Here is a 13784-nt window from a genome sequence, read left to right as displayed (position 1 = left end):
ATTCCAGGCCTTATGGCCTCACATTTCTTCAAGTAGGAGTTGAAATCACCTCTTGAGAATGGGTTGAATGGAGCCAGAGTGGAGGGCACAAGTGGAGGGGAGATTTGGAAAAGTCACTGAGGACAATGGAGGAGGGTACTCAGCAAAGAGAAGGAAAAGACTGTCTGGCAGGAAAAAGAGAAAGGATTCTTGAAGGGAAATGGTAGAAAAAAGAACCTGGGAGGAAATTTAGAATGCTGACCGTTTCAAGCAATGGCCAGTGATGACAAATATTCAACGAATGTCAGCCTGAAACAGGTGTGGGAAACATCTGGCCCATGGGCCATATAAGGCCTAGGAAATCATTTGGTCTGGCCCTGCCAACGCTTTAAGGGTGAGGTAATTAAATGTTTGAACAAATATAGTGCTCTAATTTTTAAGTTGATAATGTTGTATGGCCCACAAATGATGTTACCAATATCCAAATGGCCCTTGGCAGAGAAAGGTTCCCGACCCAATTTATAGCTTTGTACCCAAGTGGAAGCATTGAAGTAGATGGAAACCTCCTATCTCTCCCTCTCCCTCCCTCTCTGAAATAAAAATATACATTTAAATGCTAATTTTTAAGTTGATAATGTTGTATGGCCCACAAATGATGTTACCAATATCCAAATGGCCCTTGGCAGAGAAAGGTTCCCGACCCAATTTATAGCTTTGTACCCAAGTGGAAGCATTGAAGTAGATGGAGAAACCTCCTAAAGAAATGACACAGCTTCTTTCTCCTTCCCAGGACCATCCGTCAATAAAGCCAAAAGCCTGGCCACGCAACAGCGACACAGAGGCACTGAGAGAGAGCAGCTCAATTTCTAGCCCCTCACGGGGCCTGGGGACTTGGAACTGTGTCTGCGGGTCAGTCAGTTCCCCGATGGAAGGAGCTGCGTTGTCAGGTTAAGTTGAACACTGGACGTCACCAGACTCAGGCGATGGATCTGATAGCAGCCGCTCTGGCCACGCGCCTGTCCACTCAGGAATGTGTTACTAACCCTGGAGGCAGCCCTGGACGCATCTCCAGTTCTCCCGGCATGAAACCCGACGCTCAGTGAGGGAAGGTTGACACCGGACGATGTGGAGGCGCTCGGCTCCCTGGCCATCCTGAAGGCCAATCAGTGCAATGCTGCTCCTTTTTGAGGAGTGAGCCACCACACAAACTCCACCGCATTTTTAGTAACGTCTGAGGATGTTGCAGGTACTTTATTATAGTATTTTGTAGTTTAAAGGGCCTCATGAGAGCTTGGTCTCCGAAAACCTGTTTGAAAAAAGCCACGTGTTCTTCGCAGTGTTCTCCTGGGGGCACAGAGGGAAAAGGTGAGCACAGCTGCTCTCAGGTGCTGGGTCTAACTTCCTCTCCCATAAGCACGCTGTCCCTCAGCTTCTGGACTGTCTTTCCCATGTTCATAGCTCACGCCTTTGCAAACCCGGTCAGGGCCCTCACAGCCCCAGCAACCGCGGTGGGGGCTAAGCTGTCGTGGTCCCAGCGCCCCAACTCCGAGCGAGGCAGAGCTGGGAGACCTGACATAAGGTTGCCTGTTCCTCCCCACCCTTGGATCTCATGCCTTTGGACCTCCGATGACTTGCCCATGTGTCCTGCCTGACCCAGAAACATCAATAAGCCCCAGGCCCCTTTAAACCCGCAGGCACAGGTTCCTGTCCAAGAGCAGCTGTCAGACCTGAGCTGGCTCATACCCTGAATCGGCCTGCATATGCTTCTCCCCAAACACTTCAAGTTCCGGATCAGTTAGGTCCCCGGGACGTGGAGTTCACTCCACAACGAATGGCAGGCTGAGGGCGAGACTGACTGGCTGTTGTGACTGTTTAAAACCGAACTCAGGAGTTCTAACCGAGGGCTCCTGGCCCACCCGCTGCCGGGGTCGTCCTGCCAGGAGCCTGCAGCTGCCCAGGCCGACTCACGGCTGCGCCTTCTCACCTGGGGTGAAACTGGGGTTCCCCCGTAAGCGCTGGTTCCGCTGCTCGAAGAAGCGGAAGATGGTGTAGAAGAGCATGCGGTCTTCGGTCTGCTTCGCAGCATCCAGGAACTTGCGTGCAGAGACGCTGTCGTGGCCCCCCACGCCCCGGAGGAATCGCAAGGCGGCCAGCACCTGGTGCTTGGACAGTAGGACTTCCACGATCTCATCGTTCGCCGTCGAGAGGCGCTGGAGAGAAGCCCGAGTGAGTGCCAGCACAGCAGACGCATACGGCCCAGAAACATGGACGCACCTTACCTTCAACATATCCAGTGACAGCTGGTGAGCAGGAGGGTAGAAGCTCTCCAGGGATAACAGCAGACACGCCTGAAAGACAGGTTTCCGGCCTATTCAGCACAAGGTGCTGGACGCTGTTAACAACAGAGTAACCCTGGCGGCACTCACCAGAGGCTTGGAGTCGCTGAGCACGTGGTACTGCAGGAGCTGGTGCAGCATGTAGAACAGGTTGTGCTGGACCAGCGTCTTGATGACGAGCTCGTGCAGGTAGTGCTACGGCAGACAAGGGGACAAGGGCTCAGGTGTGCGGGGCTGCAGCTGCTCTCACTGATGAGCTCCCGTCACTAGAAGGGGCCCGTGTGCGGGGGAAGAGCCCAGCCTCTTATGACTGGGCTCATCCTGATGCAGCCCACGTGGCGGGTCAGGAAATGGCTCGGACGCCGGGTCAGGACAGCGGGCCCTTAGCACACAGACGGCATCGTAGTCAGGAGAGGGACAGTACCGCTGCCTTAGAGATCCCTGCTCCTCTGACCCGGACCCCATGCTGCCCAGAGGTACCTGCACTGGAACCTGGAACTGGTTGAGAGAGCGAATGTATTCCATCAGCACGGCGACCACAAACTTGGGGGGCGTCTCCTAGGAGAAAGCAAACGTGGTCTTAGGAGCATTGGAGCTGCAGGAGCTCCCACGGAATTCCTCCTTTATTCCTGCCCCTTTGCCCTATTGAACTGGCCCAGGGCTGTGTGGCTGTTTTTGCACAAACCCCCTCAGATCCTCCCTCATCAAGAACATGTTTAGTCCTGAGTGTTAGAGGCCAAACTACCAGCAGAGGTCCTCGCCAGAATAACCAGCTATTCTGAGTCCTAGTTTCCCTCAAGTCCCTTCCAAGGATCTGCTCTGAGAGCCTCTGTCCAGAGCAGCTGAGGGCAGTCACTCACCTTCTTCTCCGTCAGTGCCGACAGCACGTGGGTGTACATGTCGGACTGGTCGATCACGGCCTGGGTCCGCACCGGCCTGCGGAGGAGCGGGCTGCACCGGCTCTGCCCAGCTTCCGCCGCCTACGCAACACATTACAGGTGTCACCGTCACCACCTCCAGGGAACGGGGTTTGCAGGTAATCCAAAAAAGACGGAACTCCTAGATGCTGTGAGCCTCAAGCCTGAGCAGGGGTGACACAGGTCACAACTTGGACGGAGCTACTTCCTCTGCTCTCTGAGCTGAGTCTACTCTAGAAACAAGTCAGTTGGTCACCTTGACAAAACCCATGCTCACGGTGGACGGAGCTACCAGCATAAGCATCGTCTTCTCTTAAGGGACAGCATCCTGTTGTTAACCCCTTACCGACTCCCTAATTTTCTCAATCACAGTCGACCTGGCCCTTGTTATCTAATAAAAATGAAATGGCACCTGTGCTTTATGACGCCTCGATCTTAAAGGGCACACTGTGTAATGAGTCTATGCCTAGACTCTGAATAAGTAAGGCTCCCCAACTACTGCCTAGGAAAGCTCCGAGATCGACTCCATCGCCGAACTCCGGAGAGGAAGGGAAAGGGAGAGAGAGAAACATCAACGATGAGAGAGAATCACTGATGACTGCCTCCTGTTGCACCCTACTGGGGATTGAGCCCACAACCAGGGCATGTGCCTTTGACCGGAATTGAACCCTGGGCCCTCAGTCCACAGGCTGATGCTCTATCCGCTGAGCCAAACCAGCTAGGGCTCTTCTGATAAAGTGTAGAATGATTCCAACCTTTTAGAAGTGCAAACCTTATAGCAACAGGTATTGCTCACTATACAGACCAACTCTGTGCAAAAAAATTTCTAGAAATGACTAAAAAATATTGTGCCAAGCAGGGAAGCACCATCTCCTCAATCTATTTGAGTACTGCCTACCCATCTTGTTAGTAAAGTGATAGATGAAGACAGCATGTTATTTTTACTTGTGTTTCTTTATAAAAGAGTGAAGATGAGTTAAGTTCAATCGTGTGCATTTCTTTGTGAATGTGCTACCCATTTTTCTACTGGGTTATTCATCTTTTTTTTAGTGGGGAGGTGCTGGCCTTTCTGTTATTGCTCAGAACCTTCCATTTTCAGCTTGAGGACTAACCAGGTCCTTTAAGTGAAATCACTCATTGCACTTATCCTAACCCCTTTTCTTTCTGGCTTCAGAAGACAGGGTGCACTAACGTTATTTAGGAGAGGGAAAAAGACATGGCAAACGATTCTACTTTTAATTAACTAAAACTAGGCTCTGGCCTGGTAGAAACATGTATAAAAAAGTAATGCCAAGACGAAACCAAGTTTACTTATAAAATAGAAGACCAATGCCCTGACTGGTTTGGCTCAGTGCATAGTGCGTCAGCCTGCAGACTGAAGGTTCCCGGGTTCGATTCCGGTCAAGGGCATGTACCTCGGTTGTGGGCACATCCCCAGTAGGGAGGTGTGCAGGAGGCAGCTGATCGATGTTTCTCTCTCATCGATGTTTCTAACTCTCTATACCTCTCCCTTCCTCTCTGTAAAAAAATCAATAAAATATATTTTTTTAAAAAACAGAAGACCAAGGATCTATCTACATCTAAGATCCAACAGATTAACACAGAAGAGGGGGAGGCGTTGAGGGAGATGGAGCCTCCCGCCAATGGGATGCCGGGTGCTGAGTGTACTGCCATTTCTGCCCCAAAGTCACAGCTACCAGGTGGGGGTGGAGGAGCCTCCAGCACAGCGCCCGTCACTCACCACCGCGTAGCTCTGCTCGGCGTCCAGGTACCTCTTGTACTCCTGGTTGAGCTTGTCGAAGACAGTGGCTACCACGGGCAGGGCCGCTCTGTCTGACCCGCTCAGCACTGGGAAGAATCAGCGTGCACAGGTCAGGCAGCTCCGGCTGCAGCGCACGCTGCCAGGACAGAACTCCCTCCCAGGCCAGCAGCACACCCGTGCCTTAAGGGCACCCCGAGGAGCGTCCAGCGTGGAGACCTGAAGCCTGGAGCTCACAGGCCCTTTCTGGCTCCTGGAGAGAGTAGCTGTGACCGTATCAGTGAGATTCTCAACGTAGATGTTAGGGAGGCAGGGACTTGGATTCTGAAAAATGTTTGCTTTAAAAGGAGGGGCGGGAGCCGCGACCCCCACGTGCGCCCAGGCTCAGACTCGCCCTCACCTGGAACCATCCGGTTTACTATGTGCTCTTTCTACCCAAGTTCCCACACGGCATCCATCTACTGATTTCAGAGAGGGAGGGAGAGACAGAAATATCATTGATGGAGAGGCAGCCCCCTGACAGGGAGTCCAACTGTGACCTCCTGGCTCATGGGTTGACGCTCAACCACTGAGCCACACCAGCCAGGCACTACAAGTCCTTTTTCTACTTAGCAGCCTTTCTGGGGGGTATGAGTCACCCACCCTTCAAGTGAAGAGTGGGCCACAGGCTGCAGACAGGCCTGGGAAGGTGGGGCAGCACAGGCTGGACTCGGACGACAGGAAGGAGCCCCCCTTACTCTGGGAGCAGACGGCCAGGATGACCATCTTGCACTCCTTTCTCTGGAGGAGAAAGTCCATCAGGCGTCCTTTGTCTGGCAGGAGGTTGACGATGGGCTGCAGCTTCACCTGCAGGTTCCAGAGGTAACCTGGGTTCGAGAGGCAGCGATGTCATCGTATGACGCGAACCAGAACAAAAACCCAAAAGTACTGCACAGCAGTCGATGGCTTTTTCTCACAAACCGAAGCCCAGTCTAGGACATGCAGGACATGCTGACAACAGGACTGACAGCCAAACTACTGCGTGCCCGGGAGACACCTGGCGACCACGAACCCTCTATGTTCAAGCTGCATCTCCCCAAATACAGGGCAACAGGCACTCTCCCCTCTGACCCACCTTGGCTTGCGCTGATGATGATGTCCGGCTGAAAGACAATCCAGGACGAGGAATCTGCAGGCTATAGGAAATTCTAGCCCCGAAAAGATGGAAGCAAAAGGCAAACCCGCTGATTGAACTTGCCCCGACCCGTCGGCTGAGGCTACGCCATGTGCCCGTCCCTCCTAGTAGGAAACCTCCCCATTTCGGTTCCTGAAACGGCATTCTCTCTCAGACAGGAGGGTAGCGGGAGGAGCTTCCTGCACAGCACCAGCGCCTCCGTCAAGGATACAGAGCTTACACGGGACCGGAGACTGGCTGGTCACAGGAGCAGGACCTACACATGGAGAAAATGTAAGTGTGCGGCCAACACATACTCGACATGTACCACTTCTAAAAACCTGCAGCAACTGTAGTGACGCGAAGAGGAAGTGGAGGTCGAGAACAAGCCCAGAAAACGTCTTCATGAAAGCAAACAGATCTGGGACCCTCTGCACAGGCTCGTCACTGCACCCTAACGTGGCCCCCACCGACATGGTGACTCCCTTTACCTGCCACGGGGATCTGATAGGGCTGAATGGATCGAGCAGGAAGCACGGGGTGATGGAAGGTAACGGTGCCATCAAACTCTCCCCGTAACTTGATGTCAAATATCACTGATGTCTGAGGTGCAGAAAAAGAAGAGACTGTGGTGCCCAGACAGACCACAGTGGTTAACCCTTTCACGACCTCCTATCTTGCTATTTCAGATTCATTTAAAGAGCCTGTGTCTAGCCCGGCCGGCGTGGCTCAGTGGCTCGCCCACCTATGAACCAGGAGTTTGAGGTTCAATTCCTGGTCAGGGCACAGGCCCAGGTTGTGGACTTGATCCCCAATGTGGGGAGTGCAGGAGGCAGCCAATCGATGTTTCTCTCATCACTGATGTTTCTCTCTCCCCTCCCTCCCTTCCTCTCTGAAGTCAATAAAGAACATATATATATATTTTACAAAGTCTGTGTTTGCATCCCATCCCTAGTTCTTCTCCCAGGAAGAATGTGCTCTGACATTACAACTGTCCCTCCCATTTCCTTCTCCCTCACAGAGTCCTGACAGGGCTGACCAGCTCCCGCCAAGGGGCGTCAGAAGATCTTTCAGTCCCAACTCATTAGAGCCATGGCGGCACCTCCAGGAGGCCTGGGAGATGCCCGCTAGTGGCACAGAAAGAGCAGGACCCATCCCACCTCTTTCTCTTGGGTCACACGGCCTCAAACCGTGCTCATCCCTGCTCACAAAGGACCTACAGGGAGACACGTAGCAGAGGGTCAGTGAACACAGCTGAGACAGTTGTTCCACAGTCACTCTCCTCAGGTGCTATTTTCTGAGTTTTTAATTATTCTTAATGACACGGGATCACTGTTTCTTCTAAACTACCTAAAAACCTTTAGCATAGAAAGCACTTTCTCGTCTGTGTTCAGAAGGCTTTGTTCATTTTCACAACTCCTTGGAGCAACCCAACGCGTACCACGCAGCCCTGACCCCACGGCGCCCACCTCCGTGTCCTGATGGTGCACGACCACCAGGTTGTCCACCACGTTCAGGGCGAACTTCCCCGTGCGGCCCAGCTTCAGGATGTGTGTCTTCTTACAGGCGCCTTCTCTGTGGGGAACAGAGAGGTCACAAAGGGATCGACAAGCTTCAACTCCCACATCCCCTCGGGAGAGGAGCAGCGCGAGCGCGTACCGGGGCAGGTGATACAGCACCACCTCGGCTCCCGCGCTGCTGGAGGCCCGCGAGTGGTGCCGCAGGAAGAGGACGTACAGCTGCCCGTAGCTGTTAGAGAACAGACAGAGTCACGTGTACTGTGAGAAACCCTCCATCCTCATTGCTGAGTCTGCGGCTCTAGTCCAGTCAATCATGAAACAGTCCTTCATGGAATACTTTGCGGCCAACAACACGCTTGCATTCGTCAAAAACAAAACGGCTATTACAAAGTGAAGGGGTAGGGGTGTGAATTGGTCCAATGTTCTCATTTTATCAGATTAGATGGCGAAAGGACTTTCCTCAGACCGCAAAGCCAACAAAATCTAAAACGCAGGCCAAGAAGACGGCATTCGTAAGCTCTGTGGTCACAGGTCCCAGGCACTAACAGGGAAGGGAAGTCCTTGTTGGTCCATGACTACCTGAGTATTTGTAACGCACTTCTAGTAGCTGCATCACTAAAAGCAATTTCAAAAGGAAGTCTCTCAAGAGACAAACATACATGGTTGCCATGGCAATGTCTCTCTCAGAAAGGCTCAGTTTAGTGGACTTGGGCGCCGCTGGTAACTCAATCTCAAACTTGGGCAGCTTTGTCATAGTGCCAGCCTGTGGGGAAAGACAGTGTTAGGAAGTGTGCTGACCCTTGATGTTTTGTGTTCCCTACCTACAATCACCGGGGGCACAGAACGCACTCCTGGTCTGTCCCCCCAGAATGAGCCACCCCTGGAGGGGGGAAGACACAGGAGCCGAGAGTGGTTGGACGACGCACGGTTAGTGTTGGAGTACTTGCCCTTGAAGTATGGCAGGGGGCACTCAGGGTCGGGGGGATACCGCTTTAGAGGCTGCTCTCACCCGGAAGTGGAAGGGCTGCAGCACGCTGCCCAGGACGGTGGTGGAGAGCAGGATGACGGAGCTCTCGGGGCAGTGCAGGTACCAGTTCACGTTCAGGCTCTGGCTCTTCAGGAGCTTCAGGCTCCGCTTCTCCGGCAACACCTGAGGCGAGTGTGAGACAGCCTTCATTAAAGAGCAGCCAAGTGTCAGCAGACTGTGAGTTAAAAAGTAATAAAAACAGTAGCTTAAAGGGAAAAGCACGATTTTTAGCTACGATAGCTTCCAGGCATGGATCCGGTGCTTAGTGCTGTACAGACCCCGGCTCACTGACTGCCCACAACCCTGAGGGGAAGTGAGCTCAGCCACACAGTCACGGTCTGGGCGGCCTCTCCCCTGCACGACCCAGCTCCGAGCCTCACCTTCTCAGGCACCAGCCACCAGAGCCAGCAGCAGCGACCTTCCCTCAGCGTGGAAACGAGCAAACAGACCCCAGCCGGGCGCCCATCAGCCACCCGCCTGCAACATCGGCTGAACGCCATGCCCCCATGTCGGGGAGTGGCGCCCTTTTCCTAACAGGTGTGTTCTAGAGACTATAGGGAACTGTTACTTTCCATATACTCTATCTCAGCAATGTGTGAACATTTCATAAAAAGCATGTTACTTATAATTAGAAAAAAGCCCAGTCAACAGATTAACATTCTGGAATCTCAAACGGTCAATTTAGTGCTGAATTTACAAACTGCCAAGCTGCTCCTGCAGACCTTCCTCCAGCAGCAGTGACGCACAGATACCTGGTAAAACTCGATTCCCTGGTCTGTGATGAAGACGATCTCCGTGGAACTGGTCCAGCAGAACCCTAGTATGTTGGCATTCTTGGTCTGAAAAGAAAAAACGTAGAATATCCTGTATTGCTCTTTAACGAAAGCTACTGTTAACAAATCAAACCTTCTTTTCAATAAAGTGACCCCGGGTTTTCACCTGGAACACCCATGGAAGTGCCCGAGTCAGCAGATCAGGAGGAGAAGGCAGCAAGGTAACTAACCAGCCCTCAGTGCTCAGCTCCTCCCTTTAGGACCAAAGGACAGCTGACCTCTCTTGGTCACACAGCTTGTAAAAGTATAAAGGCCTAAAGGTTCTCGCTGAGTGTTGACCCAGGTGGGGTTGCAGCTGGAGCCATAGCCCAACTCCCTTGGTGAACCAGGGCCCGGGCTGGAGGGCAGGCAGCCTAGGCCCGCACGTGGCTGCTGGGGGGGTGGGGGGTGGGAAAGCCTGTGAAGGGGCAGCCACTTGGCGATGTTCCTTTCCTCGTTGAGGAGCCTACCGGCACCTCCATTAGCAAACACACTACAGAGACGCCGAGAGCCACCCCTTCCACTAGCAACTCCTGCCAGTCTCCAGGGCCACCCTGCCATCTGAGCTGCGCCTGCTGCAGCCTCCTTTATTACACCCAGCAAGTCTGATGAACATGGGCTAGAATCTACACTAAAGAGAAGAAAGGGGGCATGACAAGGTCAGACCGAGGAAGAAAACATCACCAATAAAGGAAAAACCTCCTCTGCAAACATCCAAAGAGGCGGCTCAGGTATGTCGCTCAGAGAAGGCGGGGCAGCAGGAGTAGTGCCACCCACCACCCAGGTAATCCTCCAGCTCCGTCTTCAGATGAAGAAACAGGCTCACAGCTTGTCCAGGTCACGGAGCCCACAGGCAGCACCTCTCAGCACAAGCATTTCCCCTCCCGTCTGCGCCCAGCTCCCAGCCCCACAGCCGAACACAGACCAGAGGCGAAAGGACGCGGCCCGTACCTTGCACTCTTGAGTGTATTCTAACTGAGAACTATCCGGGATAAAGTTAGAAAACTCCTACAAAGAAACACAAGGGTAAGTTTGGATCAGGCAGCAACCTACTTTAGTACACAACAGACAAAAGAAAAAGATAAATACATTTAAAAAGTGATTAGAAAAAAACAAAAAAACCCAAAGACAGGAAAAATAAAAAGACTAATTTGAACAATCTGCCTCAACAGCAGCTGGCTGACAGTTCAATTTTTTAAAAAGTTAATCCAAATATTCAGTGAGGGTTTAGAAACTGATTTTGAAAATTAATTCAAATGGTTGATTTCAGAGAACTGTGCTGCTCTACATTGCACAAGAGGCTTTCCAAAAATTTTAGCAATTAATACTGATGGAAGGAATGAGGGTGCTGCCTCTTTATCAACAGTTTTTTCTCTACTTTGCAAATGTGATGATGAATATTTATAAAGGCTAAAATGCCAACAGACTGCTCCAACTATGAATACCTGTTCCCATTAGATCAAGCATTCAAAGATAAGAGAAGTGACTTAATGGAGTTACTCCAGTTTACAGGGTAATTCACAAAGTAGCCAAAATTATACCTCACGCAATCTATGCCAGCTATTAATCCATACAAAAGATGCCTGAGGTTCAAATTAGTTTTTTAAATCAAAATGGACAGACGAAGATCACCAGTATTTATCCATTCACATCTTTCTTCAAGAACTCCAAAGGCTGATACAGGAGTGCTCCATAGTTACAGCTTTCATGGCTTTAAAATAACAAGCGGCTCCTTTAACCCTGGAAGTCTGCAGTTCATTCTCTTCCAAATACACTTCTAAAATGCTTTCTTTATGCCATATTTAGAGGGATGTCTTACCACAGCCTTTGAGGTCCTCTGGACAGCTAGTATCTTGTTTTCTAAGGAAAACTTAATGCATTTCACTTCTCCTTTGTCTTCCATTCTGTAAGGAGAAAGAGTATGTTAAGAGTTCCATTTAATAACTGAAGTCCAGCTTCTATCATTTGTGAGAAGAAAAGAAATTAAATATTCAGGAAGCAGCAAATATTAGTTTAAAATTAAACTTATGTTTCTGATGCTATCAGTAGTACCTCTTTTCAGAAAACAAAATCCAGGAGCAATGAGCGGCGGGAAAATGGGGATCACCTGCACTTTCACCAGAACATTACTTTATCCACGTACAGGGATGAACAAGGTACACGCAGGAATACCTGTGTTGTCGCACGTCACTGTGTAACGCTTCACAGACGCTGCATTTTTACAAAGTGAAGGCACGACCTCCACCAGCAAACACCTTACAACCCACTGTATCTGATGCTCTACGGCGGGGGCCTGGAGGAGGTACTGAGGCCCACAGGCACCTCCACAGATGGCGGCCTTCTCTCTCCAGCTGGGACAGCAAAGCTTCTGAACCAAGCGTCCAGCACACTCCCCGGGGCTCGAGCAGGCCCCGCCCAGAAGCCGCACAACCACCTCCAACAAAGGGAAATCCAGACAGGCGGACGGAGGGCGTGTGGAAGCTCGGGTACGGGTGCTCGTTCTCTTGATTATGGTGATGGTTTCACAGTGCACACACGTCAAAACTCATCAATGACTGTTAATATGTCCAGTTAATAATTATACCACAGTACGGCTAGTAACAAAAAATACCATGTTTTTGAAAGAGGGTAAATTCAGTATCTTCCCCTCAAACACTACTGAGCCCCCAAATCTGGGCCCTCCTGCTCACTCTTATTTTGACGCCGAGGGCGTTTGCGATACCTCTCCACTGCCCTCGGTGTGGTCTGCACCACGCTGGCCCAGACCCCGCATCCTCCCCCGACGGACAGGCTCCCACTAATCCAGTGTCAAGGCTGTGCCCAGCGCGGTCCTTCCAAACACTGACAGGATCGCGCCAGGCCCACCTCACCTCTTAGGAACCAGATCAAGCCCTGATTCCGCAGCGGAGCAGGTAAGGTTCAAGCTGACCCGCCAGTGGCCACACCTCTGCTGCCCCTTCCCGCACGGACACATGGGCGTCAGTCACACAGACCTGGAGTCCCGTCCCCACCCCCCTGCTCGATCACCCTTGCCCGTGGGGTTCTCTCCATGGGGGAGCCACCTCCTCCCTTCCCCACCTAGAACCATCCTGTTCCAGCCCTCACCGTTAGCTCGAGGGCCGCCTCCCTCCCCTCTGAGGCCTTCCCCACCTGCTCCACGACCAATGCTGCCTCTCCTGTGCCCACACTTGGCACAGCACTTGCCCAGGAAGCGTGTGCCCCTCACTTGTCCCCACACCACAGCTCTGCGTTCTGCAGAGGGCGCCGGGCGATCCAAAGCCTTCACATGCCTGATGCCTCCCACAGATTCATCTTCTACTTCAAAAAGGCTTCCCGTCGTACAGGCCGGCTGGAAAACTCCAGGCCCCCGAACTGAGGCCTCCAGTGCACTTTCTTCTGTGACCACGGGCGCACGGCGACCATCCTCACAGGCGTCACCACCACTGCGATCAGAGTGGACGGAGCTGCCCTTCATCATGACCCGGCTCACCGTGCATAAGCTGGGCCCGGGTCGCCTTAAGCACAGTCGGAGCTCGTTTTCTTAACACACTTTTTACCAAAAACCCTGACCAGGAGCCCCTCCACCTTCCAGACTCTGCAAAGACCGGAGGAAGGCAGGTCCCCGTCACGAAAGGACACGGCAGCCAACAGCACAAGGACCTGCGGCTTCAAGCGCCAGGAAGCGGGTGCCCTCCTGGCGAGGACCCGGTTCCCAATCAAGGGGAACGCCTCCCTCCAGCATGTCGTGTCGCTGGGAAAAAGTGTCCGCGTGCCCGTCCTCTCCCTGCGGGCACAGGTGGGCACGCGCGGCGTCAGCGCTCTGAAGGGAGGCAGTGGACAGGTGAGCACCACCTCCCGAATGAGAAGCAGAACGCCATGTGCGCGCCGGACTTACTCTGCACGTGTTAATTCGTTACCTGAAGGAGATGGGGTTCCGGTCATCCGGGCCTTTCACCACCACCCCCGTGGCTCCGCCAGATCGCACCGCGAACACCTGCCAGCGAAGAGAAGCAGCCTTAACGGCGAAGACACTGTCCCGGCCCACAGCGACCCCAGCCCTGGTGCCGCCGACCCGGCGGCCGGCGCGCCCATCCGGGATGCCCGGTGCTCACGTGAATTTTAAGAAAGGAGGGGAGACACCAAAACGGTTACCACCCCAAGCGGGGCAGACGGCCCGGGCCCGGGCGCCCCGCGTTCTCATCCGGTCTGGCAGGCGCCGCGTAAGCACTCTGCTCTGCCCCCTCAGGTCCCCCCGAAATTCCCGGGATAACGGGGTTCTCA

At 52.8% G+C, this 13784-nt stretch overlaps 2 protein-coding genes across 2 annotated transcripts in view; one reads left to right on the top strand and one right to left on the bottom strand.

The window, feature by feature from the left end:
* The window catches only part of NPC1 (Niemann-Pick disease, type C1), a 43223-nt gene extending 41965 nt beyond the window's left edge, over positions 1 to 1258 (top strand). Inside the window, exon 28 of the mRNA XM_015570546.1 lies at positions 770 to 1258. Coding sequence (XP_015426032.1) covers positions 770 to 849 — 80 coding nt within the window. The 3' untranslated portion in view covers positions 850 to 1258. The remainder of the gene's footprint in view (positions 1 to 769) is intronic.
* The window catches only part of LOC102773392 (chromosome unknown open reading frame, human C18orf8), a 12987-nt gene continuing 278 nt past the window's right edge, over positions 1076 to 13784 (bottom strand). Inside the window, exons 2-20 of the mRNA XM_015570545.1 lie at positions 13421 to 13497; positions 11323 to 11407; positions 10455 to 10511; positions 9444 to 9530; positions 8674 to 8814; positions 8324 to 8427; positions 7804 to 7893; positions 7614 to 7719; positions 6636 to 6747; positions 6377 to 6421; positions 6106 to 6159; positions 5729 to 5857; positions 4974 to 5080; positions 3176 to 3295; positions 2796 to 2873; positions 2406 to 2510; positions 2259 to 2327; positions 1964 to 2189; positions 1076 to 1323 (exon numbers count right to left, since the gene is read on the bottom strand). Of these exons, the coding sequence (XP_015426031.1) occupies positions 1076 to 1323; positions 1964 to 2189; positions 2259 to 2327; positions 2406 to 2510; positions 2796 to 2873; positions 3176 to 3295; positions 4974 to 5080; positions 5729 to 5857; positions 6106 to 6159; positions 6377 to 6421; positions 6636 to 6747; positions 7614 to 7719; positions 7804 to 7893; positions 8324 to 8427; positions 8674 to 8814; positions 9444 to 9530; positions 10455 to 10511; positions 11323 to 11407; positions 13421 to 13497 (2040 nt within the window). The remainder of the gene's footprint in view (positions 1324 to 1963; positions 2190 to 2258; positions 2328 to 2405; positions 2511 to 2795; positions 2874 to 3175; positions 3296 to 4973; positions 5081 to 5728; positions 5858 to 6105; positions 6160 to 6376; positions 6422 to 6635; positions 6748 to 7613; positions 7720 to 7803; positions 7894 to 8323; positions 8428 to 8673; positions 8815 to 9443; positions 9531 to 10454; positions 10512 to 11322; positions 11408 to 13420; positions 13498 to 13784) is intronic.

The sequence above is a fragment of the Myotis davidii genome, unplaced genomic scaffold (assembly GCF_000327345.1).
Source record: "Myotis davidii unplaced genomic scaffold, ASM32734v1 scaffold1467, whole genome shotgun sequence".
NCBI classification, from domain to species: domain Eukaryota; kingdom Metazoa; phylum Chordata; class Mammalia; order Chiroptera; family Vespertilionidae; genus Myotis; species Myotis davidii.
This window is presented reverse-complemented; position numbering and strand designations above follow the sequence as displayed.